The sequence below is a fragment of the Globicephala melas genome, chromosome 15, assembly GCF_963455315.2.
Source record: "Globicephala melas chromosome 15, mGloMel1.2, whole genome shotgun sequence".
Classification (NCBI taxonomy): domain Eukaryota; kingdom Metazoa; phylum Chordata; class Mammalia; order Artiodactyla; family Delphinidae; genus Globicephala; species Globicephala melas.
In genome coordinates this window covers 78,739,432-78,764,657 of record NC_083328.1, presented here as the reverse complement: position 1 = coordinate 78,764,657, position 25,226 = coordinate 78,739,432, and the positions used below count along the sequence as shown (strand labels likewise).

The 25,226-nt window shown below is 41.9% G+C and overlaps 1 protein-coding gene across 1 annotated transcript in view; it reads right to left on the bottom strand.

The window, feature by feature from the left end:
- DOK5 (docking protein 5) overlaps nucleotides 1–5,384 on the bottom strand; it is a 141,098-nt gene extending 135,714 nt beyond the window's left edge. The window contains exon 1 of the mRNA XM_030839141.2: nucleotides 4,993–5,384. Within this exon, the coding sequence (XP_030695001.1) occupies nucleotides 4,993–5,058 (66 nt within the window). The 5' untranslated portion in view covers nucleotides 5,059–5,384. The remainder of the gene's footprint in view (nucleotides 1–4,992) is intronic.
- Nucleotides 5,385–25,226: the final 19,842 nt, after the last annotated feature.

Below are 25,226 nucleotides of genomic sequence, written 5' to 3'. Positions count from 1 at the left end.
GAACAGCACCCGTAGTAGAGAGAGCAGTAATAAACATGAATTGGGTTTCCACTGTGTCAAGCATCGTGTTAAGCCTTTTATGAGAATCCTCTATTAGGTGGATATTACGAGTCTCCCTATTATTACAGAAGACTGAGGCTTATAAATGCTGAATAACTCACCCAAAGTCACATAACCAGTCGCTGAATTGGGATTTTAACAGTCTCATGTCAGAGCGTATGCTCTTAAACCAGTAGGTAGTGATGGATTCATTCATTCAATAAATCTTCATCGAGTGCTTCTCCATGCTGGAAACTGTTCCAGGCGCTGGGGTTCAGCCCTCATGGAGTTTCACATACCATTTGGGAGATACAGGCAATCAACAAGTAAAACATACAGACTGGTAAGTGAGGGGGTGATAAGTCTAGAGAGAAAAAACACAATGGGATATAGGGGGAGAAGGAGGGAAGAGATAAAATAGGGTGGCTGGAAGGCCTGAATGAGAAGGTGGCATTTGCGGAAAGGCTGAAGAAGGTGAGGAGCCAGCCAGGAAGAGGTAACGTGGGGAAACAGCATTCCAAGCAGAGGGAACAGCAAGAGAAAAGATTCTGAGTCAGGGGACTCCCCTGGTGGCGCAGTGGTTGAGAATCCACCTGCCAATGCAGGGGACACGGGTTCGGTCCCTGGTCCGGGAAGATCCCACATGCCGCGGAGCAACTGAGCCCCCTGCACCACAACTACTGAGCCCGTGCGCCACAACTACTGAGCCTGCGCTCTAGAGCCCACAAGCCACAACTACTGAGCCCGCGTGCCACAACTACTGAAGCCCGCGTGCCTAGAGCCCGTGCTCCGCAACAAGTGAAGCTACCGCAATGAGAGGCCCGCGTACCGCAGAGAGGCATGGCCCCCGCTCGCCGCAACTAGAGAGAGCCCGTGCGCAGCAACGAAGACCCAACACAGCCAAAGATAAATCAATAAATAAAAGATTCTGAGTCAGCACAGGGCCCCGGAGCCCGCCGTAGGGCTGTGACTCTTGGTGGTCTGAGCAGTGAGGGAGATAAATTAGGAGGTTATTATTCTGCAATATTTGGGGGCTTGGGCCAGAGCGGCAGTGGCAGATGATGTGAGAGGTAGTCGGATTCTAGACATGTTTCCAAAACAGAGCTTACAAGACCTCCCGATAAACTGGCTGTGGGGTTGTGACAAGGAGGGAGTGGGAAGGGGGGCTGAGTTTTTATTGTTTGCTGCTTGCTTGCTTGCTTGCTTGACTGATTTTTACCAGGGCAACTGAAATACTGGGACCTCTAGTGGCTGAGATGCAGACTCCAGGAGAAGCAGGTTTGGATGAAAAAATCAGGGGTGGCTGGACATATTGAGACCAGGAGACGTCCAGATGAGGATGCAGGCTAGACGGGAGAAAAGGTCCTTGGTACATAAGAGCACAGAGATGCTATTGAAAGTCGGGTAATCGAGGGGGACTGCATGGAGATAAAGTGAACAGGTGTGAGTTTAAACTCTGAGACTTGCAGGGTGGACAAGCCATAGCAATTACTGACTGGGAAATCCTCTCCGTTGCAAAGGAAGAAACCAAGTGAGGGCAGTTAGTTATATGATGCCATCTAAGCCACGTGATAGGTTAATGATGTGCAAATTGCCTAGTTCACCATTCCTCTAAGAATACATTTTTTAGTGCCTTTTGTGGATTTGCCAGATAATTGTAGACACACCCCTCCCCAGCCCTCAAAACAGCAACATCGACATTATCCTGAAAAAGTATTGCACCCAGAGCCCAGCTTGACACCTCCATGAACCAACGGATGATGAAGCCAGAGAATAAAGATGTGAAGATACTGAGACTTTTGAGTTAAATCAGTTGAATTTCTTTAAGCTTTTTGATGTTTATAGAAAAAAACAAGTCTACAAATATTTGATTGTTTAATCACTTAAGCTGCTTAGTATCTCAACTAAAGGTGACCACTTATTTGCAACCCGTCTGAATGCGGATGGTCTTAGACTATTTCATGCCCCACTAAAAAATCACTTACATGTATATAATTTGTAAAAAACTGCATCCAATGAAAATGTTCGAGAGCTGCATAAACATTTATGCCTTTGGACACATTTAGATAGAAAGATTAAAAAAATCAATCATTCCTATATCCTTCCATCAATCCTAACTCATCTCTGATTACACCAAAGAAATAATGAAATTAGAATCAATGCTGTATGCTTTCACTGCATTTTCACAAATATTATCTTATCCAATGCTCACAGCATCACTAAATAGTGTTCATTGTACAGATAAGAAAACTGAGGCCAAGAGAGGTCAAGGGTCATAGAGCTAACGAGTAATAGAAGGAAGATCTGTTCTCTTTTCTTCTCTTATCAAATCTGAGGGGTCATTCCCTGGCACACCAGCTGCTTACGATGAAATGTTGTTTTCTTGTTTAATTATAAACCCTCCCAAACATGGTTCTAATCCACAGACACTTGTCTGAATTCCATTAATAAAACCACCATGTCATATCAGCTCCTCAAGGGGCTTATGAATTGCAAAGTCAGGCCTTCACTCTGTAGTTCAATCCATGTTCAACGTGCACTAACTGAGCGCCTACTGTGTACCTAACACAAAGCCCTTCAACTCTTTAAGACTTCCACATGCTGCTTGCTGTTCTAGGCTATCTGCAGCCTAGATTAACACCACTAACATTTCTTACTTTGGACGGAGGGTCCCTGTGCCGTTTTCCTGAAGCATTCCTCTTGATGCCTCCATTATAAAACTTTAGTTAGCAGTGCTTTCTGACAATTATGTAATCAGCCTCTTCAGTTTATATAAATAAATTATATCATTAGGACACTTTTTGAAAATTAACTGGTGATAAAATCAAACTGAACAAATAAAACCAGATTTTGTTGATTATATTTTTGACGTTTTCTCTCCATGAGCAATAACCATCATTCAATAAATATTCTAAAATCTATTTGAGTGTTAACACAGACACAATAAATAAATCCTGAGAAAGTACACTTCTGGTCGGCATCCAAGATACTGTAAAATATAAAGGGATGCAAAGTAAACTGTATTTCCTTTCCTTCTGCTTCAAATATCTGTCCGTAAACACTGGCACACACGGGACTATACAGTGTCAGTAATATTACAGAAAAAAGTCTCAATTACTATAAACTAGAAAGTTATGGTAACTAGTCTTTCAAATAAATCACCATGTGTCACAATTTGGCATAAACGCTGAGCCTTATGAATAATTCACATTTTGTGCATTAATAATTCATGTCCTCTTTCTATTGGAATGCTCTCTAGCACAGAATGGATGTCTCTTATCAATTTCCTCAGTTGACATGATGGAGTAAATCTAAAATTAGAATGGTGTTTTCTAATGCTCCTTTTAACATTGTAACAGTCGGCTGGACCATAAGGTTATAAAAAATATAAAGTTCCTCTTATTTCTTGCCCTTTGCATGAAAGTCACTATGTTAAGTACCCTAACAATACTTGGTCCCCTTGATGAGAATATCTGCATAGCAAAAAAGAAAACCAAGGAAACTAAGAGTTGATAGGGGTTGGTTAGTTCTGTCACATTTCTCCCTAATTATATATTTATATATTCACTATAACATGGGGCCTAGTTGCTAAAACATGGTAACCAGCAGGGAAAGAAAAAAAGAGAGAGAGAGAGAGAAAGAAAGGGAGGGAGGGACGGAGGGAGGAAGGGAAGACGGAAGGAAGCAAGGAAGAAGAAAGAAACAAATCAGGTAAGAGTTTTTAATAATTATAGATGTTTCCCATCAGCAGGTTTTCCTCCCTAACTGTTTAACACTGTGAAATTGCCTTTCAATTTTCAGTAAAATTATCTGGTACATAAAAAAGTCCAAAGACCAAATAAGAGAAAGGTGCCAATGACATATATTTGTGGAGAAAGATGTTCAATTTATTACTATTAACTCTATTCCCACTGTGGCCATTCTTCATCATTACTGACATTATTTTTTCAGACATTAGGAAAGTAAACTTTTCTCCCCAAACTCCCTCGCCCCAAAGCACACAATAAACAAAAACAGCAACAGCACTTGACACAAGGCAAAGAGAAATGAGGTAGTTTGAAATTTAAAAAAAAAAAAAAATCATTCCAGTATCCCCACCTCCCTCAAGAATTCCTTTGCCATCCCTCAAGCCCAAAGAGAAGCAGAATGAGTTCTCTGAAGTCCATCAATGAAGAGCAAAGGGGAAAAGGGCAAAAGAGAGGGGGTTTAAAGAGAGAAGCCATCCCTGGGCCAACATCCGATCCCTGACAAGTAGCCTCTGGTTCATTCATTCTTCCTTTTAGTACATATTTAGCAAGGGAGCACTTGCTCTGTGCCAGGTATTATGTTCCACCCTAAATAGTCCTCCAGCGGGCATCCGGTGTGTATTCCAGCAATGAATCCACTACCCAGGCTCAGGACCATGGAACCTACCCACACCGCCTTTGCCAGCACCTGGGCCAGGGGTGGGTCACTGTCCGGGACCTGGAGTCTGAAAAGACTTCTCCCTGGGGTCAGGGGGTCCCTGACCTTGTTCACACTCAGAGCGTCTGCCCTTCCTCAATCAGTCCATCCATCCCCCAGAAAAGTTAAGTTGGCGGCGAGTGGGAAGAGGGGCACCGGGGGCATCCGGCGGGCTCAGCAACCCCGCCCGGGTTTCTCAGCTCTGACTCCCATGGCTACCGAGAAATATTTATTTCCAGTAGACGGGCTCCAGTGGCTACTGAAGCCGACCACAGGGCCACCATCAGAAGGCCAAGTCATCCGAGAGATAAAGATAGATCCATTACATACCTAGACCTGGCCTTACAGTGGCAGCCCCAGGAGATGTGGGTTTAGGCTGAGAAACCACAGCGCAATTCTCCGGCGCGCTGCCGGGAATCTCCTTCCACCCTCCAGGGATGCTGGCTACAGATAAAGACAATTGACCCGGTGAACAGGGGGCAGGGGAAAAAAAAAAGGATCGATACTTACCCCTAGGCGTCTGCTCCGGATCCTCACGTACCCTTGCTTCACTATGTCATTAAAATTGGAAGCCATCCCGGACAGCCAGTGACAACCCCCTTCCTCACCCAGGCGCACGCACCCTAAGTGGCTTTGGGGAGGGCTGAGGCCAGGGTCAAGAGAAGGCTTTGGGGTGTGGAAGGAGAAAGTTGACAAGGTGAAGCGTTTACGGTTGCGGTCCCGCGTGGCTTCAGAAGGCGCACATCACTTTCTCTGTCCCTCAAAACCTTTAAGTGGGCGGCCGGTTTGCAGCCACTTTGGGGGAACGCAGAGAGCGCAGCGCCGTGAGGCGAGGCTGGAGCGCCGGCGTCAGCTGACTCATCAGCCAGCCTGCCCGGAGGAGGAGCGGCGGCTGCTCAGGGATCCAGCCCAGCCTCTTCCCGGGGCCCAGGAGGAGAAGGAGGAGGGGGGAGTGGGGAGGGCGAGGGCGAGGGGAGGAGCCGCGCGGGGCCGGCGCCCGGCGGTGGCCACCCGCAGGCAGACACACGTGGACGCGCTCACCCTCCTCCTCCCCTCCTCTCCCGCCCGCCTCGCCCGCCCCCATTCTCGTCCCGACCCCGACCCTCCTCCGGGACCCAGAGCTTGCCCCTGCCTGCCCCGCACCTCGCCCACACCCGCCGAGATAACGCTCGGTCTCTTCCGGCTCTGGGCTTATTTTAGATGGAGAGGAAATTTCACTTTTTTCCCAGACGCCGCCGACCCCGCCTCTCCCTTCAGCCCCATCTTTGCCCTGAAAAGGGCTGGCTTTTGCCTCTGTTGTGCATGTGTCTGGGGAGCGGTGTTGCCATGGTTTGCCTTGACCTTGGCATATGAGGGGAGGGATACTGCCCTGGCTTAAGCTGCATGCTTCCTCGGGTTTCCTTGGCATCTTGGACCCAGCCCTTGCGTTGATATCATTTTCCTTGTTTGAGCTTGTCTTTCCTGCCGGATTGTGAGTTTCCCAGGGGCTGACCCCTGGCCTCATTAGTACGTGTACCAACAAAGCCTGGCCCAGAGCAGGTGCCGAATAAATCCTTAGTGTCAGGCACCCTCTAAGCCCTTAGCTTGGGCTCATTTAAACTCCCCTGTACTTTATGAGCTACCCACCCCCCTTATGTGAATACCAGGACCGTATTTATGCCTCCCTAGCCTGGCAATAGAGCTCATGTTCATAGCCACTGCTGGATGCTGCCTATAGAATACGATAAAAGGGAGACCGGATTTCACATTCACCTGCCCCTGGCTGCACTACCTTCCTGAAACATGTCTGAGTTCATAACGGCTATCATTTATTGGCACCAGGCATTAGGCATTGTGCTAATCCTGTTCAAGGAATAATGAGATAGGTACTATCATCCACATTTTATAGAAACTGAAGCTCAGAGGAATTAAGAGATTTGCCCCAGGTCCCACGGGAAAGGAGGTGTGTGTGACACCAGCTCTGGTAAACACTGGATGGTAAACACTGTCCTGTACAGTGTTGTCATGGGGGAGGGAGGTTACTAGGTGGTTTCCAAGGAAGATCTGTCTAATCACTTGCACTGTCCACAAAGGCAAAGATGGAATCAGAAATTTGACAATTCTTGTTCACTGGAGGTGACCAAACCAAGGCTGGGTGACCTCTGGTCAGAGCTATTGAGGAGAGGATTCATTCATTTAGTGGATTCTTTGGCCTGATGACATTCAAAGGCTTTTCAACTCTAAGATTATATGTATCTTTCCTTTCTCACTGGGAACACTAGCTTTTAGTCATCTTGGTTTGATGGGTGTCAGTTAAAGAAGAGAATCACCCAAGAATGTGTCATAGGGGAACTGAGACTAAATTGGGACAATCAAAAAGCAAATCTTCTGGCAGGGAGAACTCTTTCTGTTACGTAGTAAACCATTAGCTCTGCCATCATGTTGTCATTCAATGAAAATGATGTTTTAAGTTTAAATCTCTCACCAAAAGAAGATGAAATGATTAAAAATATCATTTGGAGAGTTCTTTTTGAAGGTTTAAAACTTAAAAAAAAAATACCATCCATGGTTGCCATGAAATAGACATGTTCACAGAAGGCATTTATCCAACACATCATTTATAGACCAAACCCACAGAATCATAGAAACCAAGAATTAAAGAATTTATGCATAAGGAGCTTGAGTGAATGGCTCAAGGTAACAGAAATAATTACTGACAAAAACTGAGACTGAGGGACTTCCCTGGCAGTCCAGTGGTTAAAACTCCGTGCTTCCAATGTAGGGGGCTCAGGTTCGATTCCTGGTCGGGGAACTGAGATCCCACATGCCACGTGGCGTGGCCAAAAATAAATAAATAAATACTGAGACTGAGAAATCCATCCTTTGATAATTAATGTTGAGTTCAATCAATATCCACAAATAATTTAGGTAGAAGTGAGCAAACTAGAATCACTCTAGAAAATGTCAAACTAGATGTGAAGAAACCAATGCTTTTCTTTTTTAATTGCAAGATTGAATCCAGTGTATGGTTTTGTTGGTTTGTTTTGGGTGAAGTCAAACTGATATACGTGCAAAATACACAAACTGTGCTCTACTATTCAGAGGACAGACAGCCACTATACACTTGTCCAAAATATGCATACACAACTGTTGCAGGGGGAAAGGAGTAATTCACAGAGATACACAATGTAAGTAGTGCTTATAGAGTTGTGCAGTGTACAACTCCCACAACTATGCGTGTCAGACAGACACACAGCCACACACAATTCGGTTTCACTAGAGGTAAGTCTGACAAAGAAAAATCATTATTTCAATCCCTGTTTTTAACTCAATTTTTAACACTTAGCACTTCATATTTATAGTATCCATTTTTGTTTGCTTCCTTAGCATGCAATTCCTTTCTTCCAATAGTGGTCACCATTGTCATTTGGGGTATAATTATCCCCTGCTCCCAGTACAGGTGTGCAGCCTTGTACATGCCTTCCTTCAAAGATACTGATTGGTTTAGACATGGACACATGACCTAAATTGACGCATTAAGAGTTAATTACATTACTTTTGCTGAATGCTGGGCCAAAGGTTCATACTGTGTTTGGCTGAAATAGAGTCTGGACGCACGGAGCCCAGGAGCTTCGGGAGTGGAGGCTACACAGAAGAAGCAAAGCCAAGAGATAAGGAGAAGCAAACCCAATCCTGATGGTACTGTTTGGACCCCCCTATCCAGTACCCCAGGAACCTATTACAGTATAAATACTCGAGAAGCTGGTGTAACCATTAGACCCAAAAATGCAATGACTTAGATTGGGTAAAAGTTTATTGATCTCTCATGGAACAATCCAGATGGGCAGATAGGAAGCTCAGTCTCCAAAGGTCATCCAGGGACTCAAGCTGGTGGGCCAGCTGTGGACATGGTGTCCATCCTTGGGTCCAGTTAACTGCCACTTCCCAGGAAGGGAGAAGAGAGCGTGGAGGGAAAACAGCCTCCAAATAAAAAAATTCATCCAGATATTTCAAAGCTCTCTTTCTCTTGCATCCCACTGACCAATATATTGTCACATGGCCACAGCTGTCTCCAAGGGAGAATGGGGAATATAGTCTCCATTCCAACATGGCTCTATTTCTGGAAGAACAAAATTGAATTGGTATTGCATGGGTCAGCTGGCATTTTCTGCCTCAGTGGAGCCACTCTTGGACTGTTTAACTGCACAAGGTAAAAAATTCCCCTTTTTTCTTAAACCAGCTCAGACTGAGGTATTCTGTCATTTGCAATCAAAGGAGTCCTGTTTAAGGTACCATGGTACAATTTGAACAAGCATCTCAACTAAATTGTATATAGACACACCTATAAGGCCCAGATTACTTGAGAATATTCCAAAACTTTTTGTGGCATTTTCCCATAAAGGTACAGACAAAGGTGAAAGTGACCTCAGCTCCAAACTGGTCTGATCTCTGTCACTGGGAATCCCTATTCTCTCAACTATGAGTGATTCTGGGGGAGTGGGTCGAGACAGCGACTATCTCATTCACCACAGGGCTGGACACCTGATCAAATCTGGCCAGTCAGCACACACCATTCTTGGACATGAAGACTGGCGCAGAAATGGGCACGTGACCTAGAAGATCCAATCAAAATCTTCCCTGAGGTGAACAGATGAACACACTGAGATACACATCTGCACGGCCATATTGTTTGCAAAATGTGAGCCTAGCTGAGAATAAAGCCAAGAAAGGAGAAAGTGGGATGCGAGACAGAGCTAGAGATACAACCCTTCCTGAGGCCAGAACCGCCTCTTCCACTTCTCAAGGACACGATCTACTTTTGTTGTTTTGTCTTGTTTATTTGAGCCCATTTGAATTGGGTAATGAAGAGCATGCTCCCCAGGGCTGGGACTAGGGTGAGGCAAGTGGGGCACTTACAGTGCAAAATTTAAGGGGACACCCACTCTCAAGGCTGCGTGAGTACTGAGCCTCCATTTGCAAGACCCTGAGGGTGAATGCTTCCTTAGATCATCCCTTCTAGGAGCTTCTTGCTTCCTCCAGTCCTGACCCTGATACTACCGCCTTTCTTAGTCAGCTCAGGCTGCTATAACAAAATACACAGACTGGGTGGCTTAAACAACAGAGGTTTATTTCTCACAGTTTTAGAAGCCAGGAAGTCCAAGATCAGGTGTGTGCAGATTCTTCTTCCTGGCTTGCAGACAGCTGCCTTCTTGCTATGAGCTCACATGCCAGACAGAAAGAGAGGGCTCTGGTCTCTATTTCTCTTCTTATAAGAGCACTAATCCTATTCATGAGGGCCCCACCCTCATGACCTCATCTAAATCTAATCAACTCCCAAAGGGCCCACCTCCAAATACCATCACATTGGGGGGTAGGGTTTCAACGTATAAATTTGGGGGGGACACATTCAGTCCATAACGCTATCCTTATTAAAAGCATATTAATTAAAATGAAAGGACTGTCAGTTCAAAATAGAATACATATAACAGTATTCTTCTCCTACTTGGACATCTTCTTGTTATGAAACAAAACTATGTCATGCACTGAAATAGAACTTTATAACCATAGCATCACAAAGGCAGGAATTAGCCCAGAGGTTGCTTAGTCCAATACATTCAGAGCAGAAATCCACCCTAGCTTGAAACATGAACAATTCATGCCTTGCTCTTGGCATTCCATTTAGCCTATCACTATTATTATTATTATTATTCTTTAGTTCTTCAGAACAGAAAATGCAGAGGCAACTGCACTTTTCCAGAGCAGGTGCCCAAGCTTCATCAAAGGATGTTGTACTTTCACCAAGTACCACAAAGCACCAGGGCAGAGGCTGAAATGGCCCTTGTCCAAAATCTTTACCAAAAATAACTTGAGCTTTGGCCCCGTCGCCTGCTGCTCTCAGTGGGAGCGTCACAGAAACATAAGCAGCCTTTCCTCTGGCAAGGTGACACAGCGCTAATGAGAAGGATCGGGCTGGGGCTGAGGAGAGAGGTTGTGTGCTCTGCCACCGGCCCCCTTCCCCAGCCCTTAACCAGCTAAAGAAGGATGACTTGGGAGAATGATGCACCGAAATCAGGTGGGAGAAAGCCTGGGAGCAGGTCTGCTTCGGTTATTCACTGCTTCCCTGCCTCGTTCCTGCACTGGAGAGATACTGATTGAGCACCTGCTCTGAGTGGACAGTGTCCACATTAAGCTTTAACACACACACACACACACACACACACACACACACACACACACACACACACACCCCACATAGATGAACAAAGTCCATGTCCTCAGGGAGCTTATAACCCAGGAGAGATAACAAGTAAACAAGTAAATAAACAATGTAAACAGCTGCAGATGGTGATAGGGAAGTGAGTGGAGTACCAGCGGCCTCCTCGAAGCCAGAGAGTCGGGAAAGTCTTCTCTGAGGATGTGGCACTGAAGCCCAGACAGGAAAGAGAAGAAGAAGCTGTGTGAAACGTCAGGGGCCGGGCATTCCAGCCAGAGGGAAGAGCCCTCGAAAAAGCCAGGATGAAGGAAAGAGCTTGGCAAGTTCAAGGAGCTAAGGGAGGAGAGTGTGTCTCAACCCAGAGGAGGAGGGACTGATGGGGAAAACAGTCCCAAGGAAAGGACAGGACAGCCCAACTACATCCTGCTCGAAAGGAGAAAACACGAAGGAGCAGCTGATTTATATTTTTTAAATATTATTCTGCCTGTTGAGTAAAAAATGGGTAAGAAGGGACTGGACTGGAAATCATGAGACCATATAAATATCTAGTTCTAAGGACCTTTGCCAAAAAACCTTTAGGAAAAGAGAAATAAAGCTTCTGATGAGAATGTAAATTTATATCAATTGATATAACTGTTTTGGAGCACGAGTGATGCTATCCTAAAAATTTTTAACTTTGATAATTGCTTACCCTAGGTCCTCAACAATTCCAGTTCTGGAAATGTATCCAAAGGCACAAATATTTAGGTACAAGAATATTCACTGCAGTGTTGTTTATGATTTTATATATATATACACACACACACACACACACATATTTTTTCACATGGAAGAGTGTGTATGTACATGTAGCCAAATTTCCGAAGAAGCTAGGATCACTGAGATGTAATCGTTCCCCATTAAACTTTGCTTATTGAGAAGTGCTTTCTCCAAGCCTAAAGGAAATCTCCAGAAGGTCGTTGGCCCTTCTGACTACTACAGGGTACTAAAGAGTCCATTGCAGCCTAACAAACACAGAACACCGCCCCCCCTTTCTATGTAGGGTTTATCCCCGAGCCCAGTTCAGGCCTGGGAGTGTGGTGGGGCTTAACAGAGTCTTCACTGATTTTCTGCTCTGCCTCTTCTTCCATGTAATAACTACAGGCTCCTGAGACCCCCAGGATTGGAGCCCAGAGGAAAGGAGAGGCTAGAACCCAAGTTCCGCTTGCGCCAAGGTTTGTCTGCGGGTGGATGCCCTCTGGGCTGCAGGCATATATAGGCTGCTCTTTCTCTCACTGAGCTTTTGTGGGTTCATGAGACACCAGCCCCTGTGTCCTCCACACTCACAGGGACTCACATCCCAGGCTTCTAAGTGAATCTCTTGAAAACCGCTCCCTTGCTGTAAGGTAAGGAGAAGCTCCCCCTTCCCTGCCCCAGGGGGAGAAGAAGAGCTCTCTGCCAGGGACCCTTCCTTCGTTAATCTCTTTATCCACAATGTCCTATTTAGGCCGGAGGTGTGTGATGGACTAACGCAGACAAAATGGTTTCGAACTACATGTTTTTGGAATTTCTGCACAGACAGCCCAGCACCTGGCTTTGGAATGTTTTCTAAACGTGCCCCCCACCCTTCCCCTGGGCTTGTGAGGCTTCCTCTGCAATTGAGTCAATAGTAATTTTATCATTCTGTGACAAATCCATATCACAACCATTAAAATGGAGGTGAAAGAGGTCCCTTCTTATTTGTTCGTTCAACAAATATTATATGAGTCAGCCTTGCTAGGCGCTGAGGAATTGGTGGAGCAGATAGAAAGAGACCAGGCTCTGCCCTTGTGGAGTTGATGGTCCAGTGGGAGTGCAAGACATTAATAAAATATTCCAATAAGTGTAAAATTATGCACCAAAGAAAGTTACATGATGTTAGGACAAGGAGAGAGGACCTGACCCCTTTGGAAGATGGGGGATGGAGAAATTAGGGAGCTGAGATAGGAAGGAGAAGGTGATATTACCCAGGTGAGGGAGGGGGGAAGAATGCCATGAGCAAATGTCCCAGACAGGCGAGCATGTGGTACATTTAGAGCAGAAGGAAGGTCAAGGTGACTGGAACTTGGAGAATGAGAAGAGAGCACTGAGTGATGAGGCCAGAGGGGATAAAAGGGCTTCTCATACACTGATTATAAATGATCTATGCAGTATGGTCCTGTTTTTTAAAAAAAAATTATACACACACACACACACACGCACACCCTGGGTAGAATATATCTACACTAAAATATTAGCACTGGTTATTTGTGGGCAGAAGTGAAGTATTGAAGGTGTTAATTCTTTCCTGTGTGTTTTTTAAAATATAAATTCCAAATGCAATTAAAAAAGAGAGAGAGAGAATGACTCTTTCTTTCTGCACAGGGGGACCTCACATCTTAAGCTTTATAACCAAGGACACCAAAGCAAACATAAACCTCTAGTGAACTTGATCGGGATTCACATTTTGGAGTCTTGTGATCCTTACGCTTCTCCCAGATATTCGAGTCTCTTTTCTGATGAGGAGAGGCCTCCTCTCTGCAGGTCAATGCAAAGCCAACACAGGAAAATCTAGGCCAACACATGAGAAAGAGACCAGAGAGAAGTAACTAGATAACAAAGGCATCTGGCTTTTACAGAGCCCTTTTTCAAACTGAAGCGTGTATTCATTGGTTGCTGCAAGATTAGAAGTCAATATTCCGAAGGTCTCCTCACGGCGCTCCCCCAGTTCACTGAGTGACTTTGGGCAAGCCTTTAATGTCTCCTGCCTTATAACCTGATCTGGAAAACAGAGGTAAATGGGACTAGCCTTATTGGTACAGTGTGTTGAAGTCCCTGGATAAAATGTGCAAAGAGGGCAGAATCTTATGTTCAAAGTGCTCTGCCAATGCTAATTAATCCTCACGGCACCCCCAAGCCCTGTAATGTTATCCACAATTCGCGGCTGAAGGACCTGAAGCAGAAAGAATAAATGACTTGTCCAGGGACACAGAAGGAGCCTGCTGGAGAACAGGAATTAGCCCTCGACAGCATTGGCATCCAAAAAAGTGGCATTTTAACATCACTCATAAGACATGACTAAATTTTGTGGAATGTTTTTATTTTGAAAACAGAGTTTCTGTGTCGATGAACTATAAGGCAGCGAAACCCCAGATGCATTTACAATAAAATATGGCAGGCAGACAGATCCATGTGCAATTTTAGTAACTCCTTTCTTAGACTGATGACTGTGATTAGCTGCTCGCATCAATTCTACTTCTATCTCATTGGCCAGAGTTTAGCCACGTGACCTTGGCCTCACAAAGAGAAGGGAAAGTGGGGAAATGTAGGTTTTACTCAAGGCAGCCATGAGCCCTGCTAAGGGTGGGAGTCTATGGCAAAGGCAGAAGGGCTGCTTGGTTGGGGACTGGATCAGAGACAACCGGAGAGGATGGAGTGACCATTAGGAAGCTACCGGGGACAACTAGTCATCCTACCGCCCCAGTCTTAACATGGCTAAAACCAAATTCACAGTCTTCCCAACATTATCCCCCTCCAATATTTCTAAATCCTATCAGTTAGCATCTTTTTAGCTGAAAATAGCATAAAGCTCAACCACCAGAATCTCAGACTAAAGGCATTTAAGATGCTACTAACTTTAAGGTATGCTACCACTTTGTATCCCAGTAAGGAAGAAAAACTACTACCAACTTAACTTTCCGTGCCAATGACCAACCATAATAATTTTTCATAGCTTTACTGAGGTATAATTGACGTGCAACAAACTGCACATATATAAGGTGTAAAATTTCATAAGTTCTGACAAATGTGTACACCTGTGGAATCATCACCACAATCAAGATAATGGATATACCCACGCCCCCAGAAGTTTTCTAGTGCCCCTGCTATCTCATGCCACCACGCTACCGTGTTCATCATTTTGCCATATATAAATGTACCAAAACAACATTTGTGTACCTTAAACTTACACAATGTTAGGTGTCGATTATATCTCAATAAATCTGGGGGGAAATGGATTTTTCTATACCTATTTTACTACAGCCTACTTTTTCCTTCTCATTCTGTGGAGACCGGTACAGTTTGATACACTTAGATCTAGTCATTAAACTACTGAATCATATTTCATCATACGATAACACATTTTATTTCTCCTTTTTCCACTGACAGACATTTAAATTATTTCTATTTTATCCCATTACAAGCAACAGACATTAAATTGTTATGCCTAAAATATTAAAATACGATCATCACAGTAATATCTTTTTAAAAATAACCTAAAGTCACTGACAGCTATTGACACTCAATATCAGAATTCTTAAAGAATACAAATGCCTGTGGGCTCTTTTTAATGAAATCAAATACTCAGTAGACCTTCTAAGGAGCCAGTGCAATAAAAAAAATGTCTGTTTTGCAGAAGCTCTGCAGCGAGAATAAAAACTAAACTAATATATTTTAAATATTTCTTTGATTTCCCTTGTAAGCTTCAAATGTTTAGTCTCACATCAGTCCATTTCAATAACAGCAAACTTGTACCTGTGAATGATGGAAGCAAGAACGTGTGGGGCGCTGCATTGGTATTTTAGCTCGAGAACAGATAACACTTGGTCTTGCTTTTGAAGTGGCTTCAACAAAATCATGTTGCATTTGCATACAGAACAAAATCCATTGGCTTACAAGGTCAGACACGTCCCCAGGTCCTCCTCGTCTGCCTCCCGGATCCATCTACCTCCTGCTTCTGCTCACCCTCCCCATCCACCAAGACCTTCTTCCTGTTCCCGAAACACACTAAACTCACTCCCTGCTCAGCATCTTAGCGTTTGCTTGCTCCTCTCTTCCACACACCCTTCCCTCAGATTTTTGCATGGCTGACTCCTTCCTGTCACTAAGTTCTCAGCTTGTGTCACTTCCTCTGAGAAGCCCTCCTTGATACCTGAGTCCAAATTAGCTTCCTTCTTCCAGCCAAGTCACTTGCCCTCATAAACTTTTTTTCAAAACACTTAGCACAAATTGAAACCATCTTGTTTCATGATGTGCTAACATGTCTCCTGTCTGTTCTCCGTCCCCCATTAGACCGAGCACGAGTTGAGACCTTTCTAACTTGTGCACTGTGAGCCGCAGTGCCTGGTACAATGCCCAGCATTGCTGAATGAATGAATGAATGAGTGAATTAATGAAATGCAGGCTATTATTTGACATTACATGTGTCCTGAGATGTTCAACAAATAATAGAAAACTAAAGTAATGTCTGCATCACCATCTCATGTGTATCTTCCTCCAGGGTGAGCCATTTGTAGGTAAAGATCCCTTCTTACGGCATTGCTTTAAACAAATGCAGTTAAACATGAATGGACAGTGCTCAAGAGAGACCTGTTCAGAAAGGCATTGCACATTGAAGTAAGAAATCTGGACAAACAAGTAAAAACAACCAACAACTATGGGCTCTGGCGTCGAAAAGATCTGAATTCCCGTCCCACCCCTCACTCTGTCTCTGAACCAGTGGTTCTCCACGGGGGCAATTCTGTCACCCAGGAGATATTTGTCTGGAGATGTCTTGGTTCTCGCAGTGGTTGGCGGGTAGGGAGCTCTTGCTTTTAGTAGAGAGAAGCCAGGGATGCTACAGAAAACCCTACGATGCACAGGGCAGCCTCTCAGCAAAGAGTCTTCCAGCCCCAAAGGCCAATAGCATGGAGGTTGGGAAACCGGGCTCTAAACAAATTACTTAATCTCTCCTGTACTCAGTTTTCTCAGATGTAAATTGGCAACAAACAATATCAACCATGTAGGATTAGGGGAAAAAATGGGTTTAAGGTACCAAGAACTGGGTCTTGAGCATAATCTACAAATACGCATTGTTTTTATTATGAACATCACATATTATACTTATTACTTGTTTCTATTTATTACTTATTTATTAAGGCATGTGGCTCCTTCTATGGCAGGGTTTCTCCTTCTTTATCTTTGATCCTCAGTTCCTAATAGAGGGTCTGGCAGATGCCTTAATAAATGTGGTCTGAATTATTTAAATTCAATATTGAATAATCTAAAACATCTTATGTTTTGCTGTCATTTTGTCCCTCTCTCTCAAGATTAGTTTGACCACCCCAATCAGTGCTGTCCCCTATATGTTTAAGTTTTTCTTTTTCTTATTATCTTGCTAGCCTCTTAAGTCAAGGATTGAATGATATGACACGAAAATTAATGATCTGGACCCTTACCTGTCTTTGTCATCATCTTCCTCCTTCCTCTCTCTGGCTCACTAGAGGCAACACACTGGCCTTCTTGCTATTTCTTGACAAGCCAAGCAGGATCCTGCCTCAGGGCCTTTGCACTTCCTCTGGCTTGAATGCTTTTCTCCCCGGATATCAACATGAGATCCTAATGTTCATTTTTCTCGTTCTGATGGTGTTGAGCGTTGTCATATGTTTACTTCCTGCCCATGTTTTATAGTCTGTGCAACGTTTGTTCATGTCTTTTGCCCATATTTTTGTTGTAGGAGTTTTTTGTTAATGTGTTCCAGATAACGATCTTTTGTCAGTTGTGTTACAAAAGTCTTCTGGCTTGGGGTTGTCTTTTCTTTTTCTTTATGGTGCTTTTTAATAAACAGAAGTTTTAATTTTCATTGGAGTCAAATTATGGGTCATTTTTTTTCATGGTTAGTCATTTTTGTGTCTTAAGAAATCCTTCAGTATCTTTTTTTATATCTTTATTGGAATATAATTGCTTTACAATGTTGTGTTATTTTCTCCTGTACGACAAAGTGAATCAGCTATATGTATACATATATCCCCATAACCTCTCCCTCTTAAGCCTCACTCCCACCCTCCCTATCCCACCCCTCTAGGTCATCACAAAGCATCGAGCTGATCTCCCTGTGCTATGCAGCAGCTTCCCACTAGCCATCCATTTTACATTTGGTAGTGTATTATGTCAATGCTACTCTCTCACTTCGTCCCAGCTTCCCCTTCCCTCCCTGTGACCTCAAGTCCATTCTCTACGTCCGCATCTTTATTCCTGCTCTGCCACTAGATTCATCAGTACAGTGTTTTTAGATTCCACATACGTGCATTAGCATCCAGTATTTGTTTTTCTCTTTCTGACTTACTTCACTCTGTATGACAGGCTCTAGATCCGTCCACCTCATTACAAATAACTCAATTTCATTCCTTTTTGTGGCTGAGTAATATTGCATTGTATATATGTGCCACATCTTCTTTATCCATTCATCTGTCAATGGACATTTAGGTTGCTTCCATATCCTGGCTATTGTAAACAGTGCTGCAATGAACATTGTGGTACATGACTCTTTGAATTATGGTTTTCTCAGGGTATATGCCCAGTAGTGGGATTGTGGGGTCGTATGGTAGTTCTATTTTTAGTTTTTTAAGGAACCTCCATACTGTTCTCCATAGTGGCTGTATCAATTTACATTCCCACCAGCAGTGCATGAGGGTTCCCTTTTCTCCACACCCTCTCCAGCATTTATTGTTTCTAGATTTTTTGAAGATGGCCATTCTGACCAGTATGAGGTGATACTTCACTGTGGGTTTTTTTTTATTAATTAATTAATTTATTTATTTATTTTGGCTACGTTGGGTCTTCTTTGCCGCGCGCGGGCTTTCTCTAGTTGCAGTGAACGGGGCTATGCTTCGTTGCAGTGCATGGGCTTCTCATTGCGGTGGCTTCTCTTGTTGCGGAGCACAGGCTCTAGGCGGGCAGGCTTCAGTAGTTGTGGCACGCGGGCTCAGAAATTGTGGCTCATGTGCTCTAGAGCACTGGCTCAGTAGTTGTGGCACGTGGGTTTAGTTGCTCTGCAGCATATGGGATCTTCCCGGACCAGGGCTCAAACCCGTGTCCCCTGCACTGGCAGGCGGATTCCTAACCACTGAGCCACCAGGGAAATCCCTCCTCATCGTGGTTTTGATTTGCATTTCTCTAATGATTAGTGATATTGATCATCTTTTCATGTGTTTGCTGGCAATCTGCATATCTACTGTGGAGAAATGTCTATTTAGGTCTTCGCCCATTTTTGGATTGGGCTGTTTGTTCTTTTGATATTGAGCTGCATGAGCTGCTTGTATATTTTGGAGATTAATCCTTTGTCAGTTGCTTCGTTTGCAAATATTTTCTCCCATTCTGAGGACTGTCTTTTTGCCTTGTGTATGGTTTCCTTTGCTGTGCGAAAGCTTTTAAGTTTCATTAGGTCTCATCTGTTTATTTTTTATTTTATTTCCATTACTCTAGGAGGTGAGTCAAAAAGGATCTTGCTGTTATTTCCTTCAGTATCTTAATGTCGTACATAATCCATATTTTCTTCCACAGGTTTTAAAGTTTTGCTTGTCACATTTAAGTTTTGAATTCATTGTGAACGATGATTTTATTGGGAGAGAGTGGTACCATGGAAGACTGGCATCTAATTCCTTCCTTTCTATGTGGAAACCACTGTTGTAGCCCCCTTTCCACATCAGCCTACAACGTCTCATCTGTCATGGATCTAATTTCCCTACATGGGTCAGTTTCTGGATACTGGACAACACCCACCGCATACCTCAGCTCACTGCCTCAATAAGTGGCATCTCTTAGAGTCCTAACCCCAAACCACACACTCATGCATCCTTAGTTCTTCTTCCTCCTACATTCTCTCACCTCAGCAGTTTTTGATTTCTGTATTTTGATGCTCTTTTATTTTATACATAAAGATACATGACCGTATTTTTTCAGAGTTGGGCAACACCAAAATAAAACTGATTTCTTTTACAACATTAATAATTTTTACTCTGAATCCTAAATTCATACACTAATGTACTCTCTCTTAATGTTTTTCTGATGGTCTGAGACATCACTGCCCATCCTTTATTTCTAATCTTTAGGTATCATTTTAAAGTATGTTAGTCTTCAATTAGTATATAATGGAATGCATCTTTTCCCAAGATAGTTTAATACACCTTCATTTTTAACATTTATTGGTGTGTTTGGTCTTCTCCTTAATTTCTGTTTTCTGATTTTATGCTCATTTTATTATTCATCTTTCCTCCTCTGGTTTATATAAGCTATGTTTTCTTTTTAATTTTTAATAAGGCTGAAGTTTAAAAAAATGTTGTTGGCAAGTGATACCATCTACATCAACACAACTTACTATCTACATTAACATGACTCTATTATGCCAGGAAATTCTTGCCCAGAAAAATGAAGTTGCAATAACTTTATTGCTTCTTTCAGGAACTTGCTGAAAATCCACTTATCTGAACAATAGACTATTCACCCTGTTCTCTTCAGTATAAGGAACAAAAGTCTTTTCTTCCTGTTAAACAACAGCTTGCCCAAGTGGATTCATCAAATTATTGTTTATTCATTAAAGACTCACTTCAAAAATCTCACCTCTCTGCACCCATCAATCCTCAACTATTATACCACAAACTTTGCCAACTCCCAATCAAGTCCCTGCATCGAAAGATCTACCTTAAATCAGATCACAAAAACCTCATAGATCTCCCACTTTGGGCTTTTCCCTTTAGAGATGCTACTAAGACTCTGCCCTCCATCACTGCAGTAAACAACAAACTTGGCTTTGCTTGATCTGTAGGTTATTTTGATGATCTCTTTGGGGAGTCAGCTGTCAACACCATCTTATTTTTATTCCCTCAGCAGTTAATTTTATAATTTTATGCATGTATTTTTCATGTCTGTGTCAAAAATTTTTGAAGTCTAACTTTTTGTAGAAGATGAAAATGCACAGCTTTTATTTTACCTAGACCTTTTCCTAGCTTTTGTTCATATGATATAATATGGAATTATAATGACAAAGCTGACGATTTTACATTAGACATGCTCTTTCAATAATTATTTTTGACATTTGTATTCGATTTTATAAATACATAAACATCCATGAGGGAAATTTTAGCACATTTTGTTTTATATCAGCTCCATTCTACCTCTTCTAGCATCTACTATATAGTATCTATATAATGTAAGATTTTCAATCCATAGATCTATTATTCATTTTTTTCTGCACCTTCTCATTCAAAAATTATTTTTGAAATTTAATATTATTACCACATTTAAACCCTATTACTAAATTGCATCTCTCTTGATTACTGACAGTTTTTAAAAAACTGTCATCTTCCTTCTCTGAAATTCTTTAAAACACTGTCATTTTCCTTCTCTGAAATTCTTTGATCCATTCTTTTGAATAGCAGGAGGGTGTCTTTGATTTTATTTTTAGGAAGAGGGCCTACATTTTCCTGCCATCAGAATGACCTCATGAGTTTAAATGCAAATCAGACAAAGGCCACGTGAAGTATACAAAATTCTACTGGATATCATTCTTAACGTCGCCTCAGTTATATGAGTTTGAGAATATATATTTTAAAAATGAGCTCACTGAACTGTCAAGTCTTTATCCTGGGGTAGAAATTACATTTATACGTCTCTAAAATGCCACCAAATTTGTAAGTCTGAGTTAGCAAGGATCAACGTAATGTACTTCAAGATGGGGGGGAAAAGAAGCCAAAGTCAAATCAAATCAGTGATTTGGGTAAAAGTTACGGAATCTGTAAACAGACAGGTGAACTAGAAAATACGTATAACTTGAATTTGAGGAAATAGGCAAATTGATCACACCTTGGAGTTATGGACACATAACAAGGAGACTATAAAATAGATCTCAGTGAGTCCCAGCAGGGTAGTCACTAAAAATCCAGGCAGTCTCTGGTCATGAATAAAGCCAGTTAATTAAAAGTATAACTATATTCCTTAAATATGAACACAATACTTAAACTTTATAATTAAGTATAAAAAATTTGAGAGTAACAAAATCATAGTATTAACATTTTTTCTGTAAATACTAAATTTGTACACACTATAAATATGCCTTTGAAAATTTTTAAGAATATAAAAACTTTAAATTTTTGTAAGTTTAAACATTAATAAATGAAAAAGACTGGATAAATATTCTACAAGGTTGTTTTTATTAATTCAGTCTCTTGGGCGTACTTAGAGAAAGCAAATATATTAAATTTCTAACAGCTGTTTAAAATATTTGAGGTGTTCAAGCTTGGAAAAGGAACCAAATATTTGCCAAAGATCCCTTAAAAGTGATTGCTAATAATATCTGCTGGACTTTAAAATAATAGATTTGTGAGCTATGCTTAAAGCCTAAGAAAGACTTAGTTTTCTTTTCACAACTGTAACTTTAATAAATTGAAGTTATTTTTTTAAAAAATAAAATACTTCTGAGTAGTATTTTTCTATATGTACAAGCATCCCTTGGGGGCACCAAAGAATCCTTACATAAATATATCCTTCCTTTCATGTTGCTCATCAAGCATTTATTTAATCATGAAACACAGATCTATTAAATGCTTATTACAATCTATGTAATGGGCAAAATACTGGTGATACACTGAGAAATGAGGAAGGGTAATATGTTCACACAGACACATATTTTTGAGTTTCTGTAAATTTTGTAAGAGTAAGATGTTTAAGCATAACTAAGTTATAGACTGCTACTTCCTTTCCCACCAAATCCCCGCCTGTTACACTTCCCTTTTATCAGTGGTATTAGAGTGGTAGTGAACATTTTTTGTATCTAGCTAAGGGAAAGATGAATTTAGGATACACTGATCTTGGTTTTAGTGGGATATATGCATGTGATTCACAGTCATTGATGTGTTCAATTAAGTTTTTGCTAACTAGTCTGGTGAACTGCTTCCTGGAAAATTCTCAGTGCCTACAGGGTTGACTGTCCTGGCGTCATGACACAAAGATACAAGGACAGAAGGATCACAGTGGAGCCGTGCCCCTGACCTCACAAGTATGTGGGTCATGGAGGAGAAGCAAGGCCTGTAATATCCAGAGTCAGATGACAGTCTATGGAAAATTCTGACAGCAAAGGTCTCTATCATTGAGAAGCTACTTGATAATATAGCATACGAAACAATAAATGCACCATACGTTTTCATTCCTCTTTGGATGGGAATTATGAGAACTTCAGAATTCTTGATTTCACATTGGACAAATTGAGTAGCAGCATATTAAATCACATCTCAGCTCCTTTGACACATCTAGTCCTGATGACATCTTATGAATCCAGACAAAAGAGCACACAAAACTGCTCACAAAACAGAAACAATCAACCAGAGCGGAAGAACGACTGAATTATCCTTCAATTCTCCCTCTAGGAAATAATACTGTGAAATCACTGTCACATGAAAGAAAGAATGATATCAGTGATATCAAAAGATATACCCACAAAAAATGCAGGGAAAAGAGTACTATAGAGGTGTGACTCAGTTAATTAAAAAAAAAAAAAGGGATTCCCTGGTGGCACAGTCGTTAAGCATCCGCCTGCCAATACAGGGGACATGGGTTCGATCCCTGGTCTGGGAAGATCCCACATGCCGCGGGGCAACTAAGCCCGTGCACCACAACTACTGAGCCTGCGCTTCAGAGCCCGCAAGCCACAACTACTGAGCCCATATGCCACAACTACTGAAGCCTGTGCGCCTAGAGCCTGTGCTCCACAACAAGCCACTGCAATGAGAAGCCCGCACACCGCAATGAAGAGTAGCCCCCACTCGCCACAACTAGAGAAAGCCCGTGCACTGCAACAAAGACCCAACACAGCCATAAATAAATAAATAAATAAAATTTTTTAAAAATACTATTTTTCTCGACTTTGTAACATGTGTGGGTTTTTTAAAAATAGGCTTTAAAATCATTTGTGATTTATGATTTTTAATGATTTATTACTTATTTCATGATCTATTTTCTCATTCTATTAAGTATCAGCCCTGTGCCTAATTCTTTTTTCATAATTTTATATACATTTTTCTTTTTCAAGAAGCCTGTAATCATTATAAAAGCTTCAGACCTCAAAAACCAGGATTTATCACTACTAGTGGACCAAACAGCTGAAGCTCCTGGCTTAATGGAACTTAGATTGCAGTGGGAAAGTGTCCATCATTGCCCTTTAACAGTAATAGTGATGGCTTGGCTTAGATTTTTGCTTTCTTAAAATCTTTTTTTACTCCTAAACCTGTAGACATCATTTTATTTAATTCTGGGTTTTAATATTGTAGAAGACTAGCATAATGGGAAACAGAAGACAACAGGGCAATGAGAGGTAGACTGGCCTTACAACATTAAAAAAAAGAAAGTGCTTCAGTGGAAGACAACTCATGTCTATAGCACACCCTCTGAGTTATCAGAATCTAGTTCTGTTCCTTGACTTTGAGCTATGTTACAACTCTGTAAATTGTGGATAACTGATAGATATGCAAAGTATGTCTTATCTGGTAGTGCTTCAAACTGTCTTCACTCCCACCCTGGTTTTTGTCTTTGCTTGCAACTCATCTCAACATTCCTTTACTCCAGATAAATTTGTGCTGTTTGTGCTGTGTGTTGTCTTTCTCTTTGAACAAGATGCAACACCAGCCTGGGCCCCTCATATGAGTAAAATAAAGTCTTTAATACACATGTTCATGTTGATATCTGTATGTAAGTCATGATTTTATCTCTTCCCCAAAATTATCTTTCAATAATGGTCAGGTCTATCTAATTCCCTCTCTCCTAGAAGAGAAAGTCGAATTTAGCCTGATTTTTGTCTCCATATAGATTACTTGATTTTTCCCTCTAGATCTTAAGCTATTTTTCTTTAGACTTGAAGATATAAAGTGTCATCACAGATGAATGTTATTAGTTTGTTTTGACATGGTGCATTAAAAAATATAGTTGACAACCTCCAACTTAAGTCAAAGCACAATTTTTAAAAAATCATTCTGATTATCTTAAGTATTTGTGAACTCTCTGGTTTAGTGGGATTTGTGGATGTTATTGAATATTGCTGAAATGCAACAAACTACTGATTTTTCACATTAAAGCATTAAACTATTTTAGAGTTAGACACAGCCCAAGAGACATTGTGTAAGTCCACATTCCTGTGCAGTTTTTTTATTTCATGCCCATTGAGCCTATTTTGATCCCTTCTAATGGTATTACTATCTTAAATTCCAAGGATAAATTTAAAAAATCACGTGTACTATGATGTTATTTTGAACTAAGAGTTGTTCTCCAGACGGATTATTTGAGACTCTGTTGCAATGTTGTCACCAAAGCTTATGTGTCTTGTATTGATGCAGTTTATGGAAGTCTTAGGCTTAAAGTATCACATATTTAGCATGCTCAGACTGTCAGTTTAAATAAAGAGGAATGATTATTTTTAGAAAATAAATGCGCTGCTTAAAACCTGCCATTTTTCTGCATCTGTATTTTCTTTTTCAAGATTTTGTTTCATTTGTCACTTCCCCTTTATAAAAAATAAAATTTTTAATAATTTTTTATAAATGTATAAAAAGTCCCCTTCATAAAAAATGAACCAGGGCTTCCCTGGTGGCGCAGTGGTTGAGAGTCCGCCTGCCGATGCAGGGGACACGGGTTCGTGCCCCGGTCCGGGATGGGAAGATCCCACATGCCGCGGAGCGGCTGGGCCCGTGAGCCATGGCCGCTGAGCCTGCGCGTCCAGAGCCTGTGCTCCGCAACAGGAGAGGCCACAACAGTG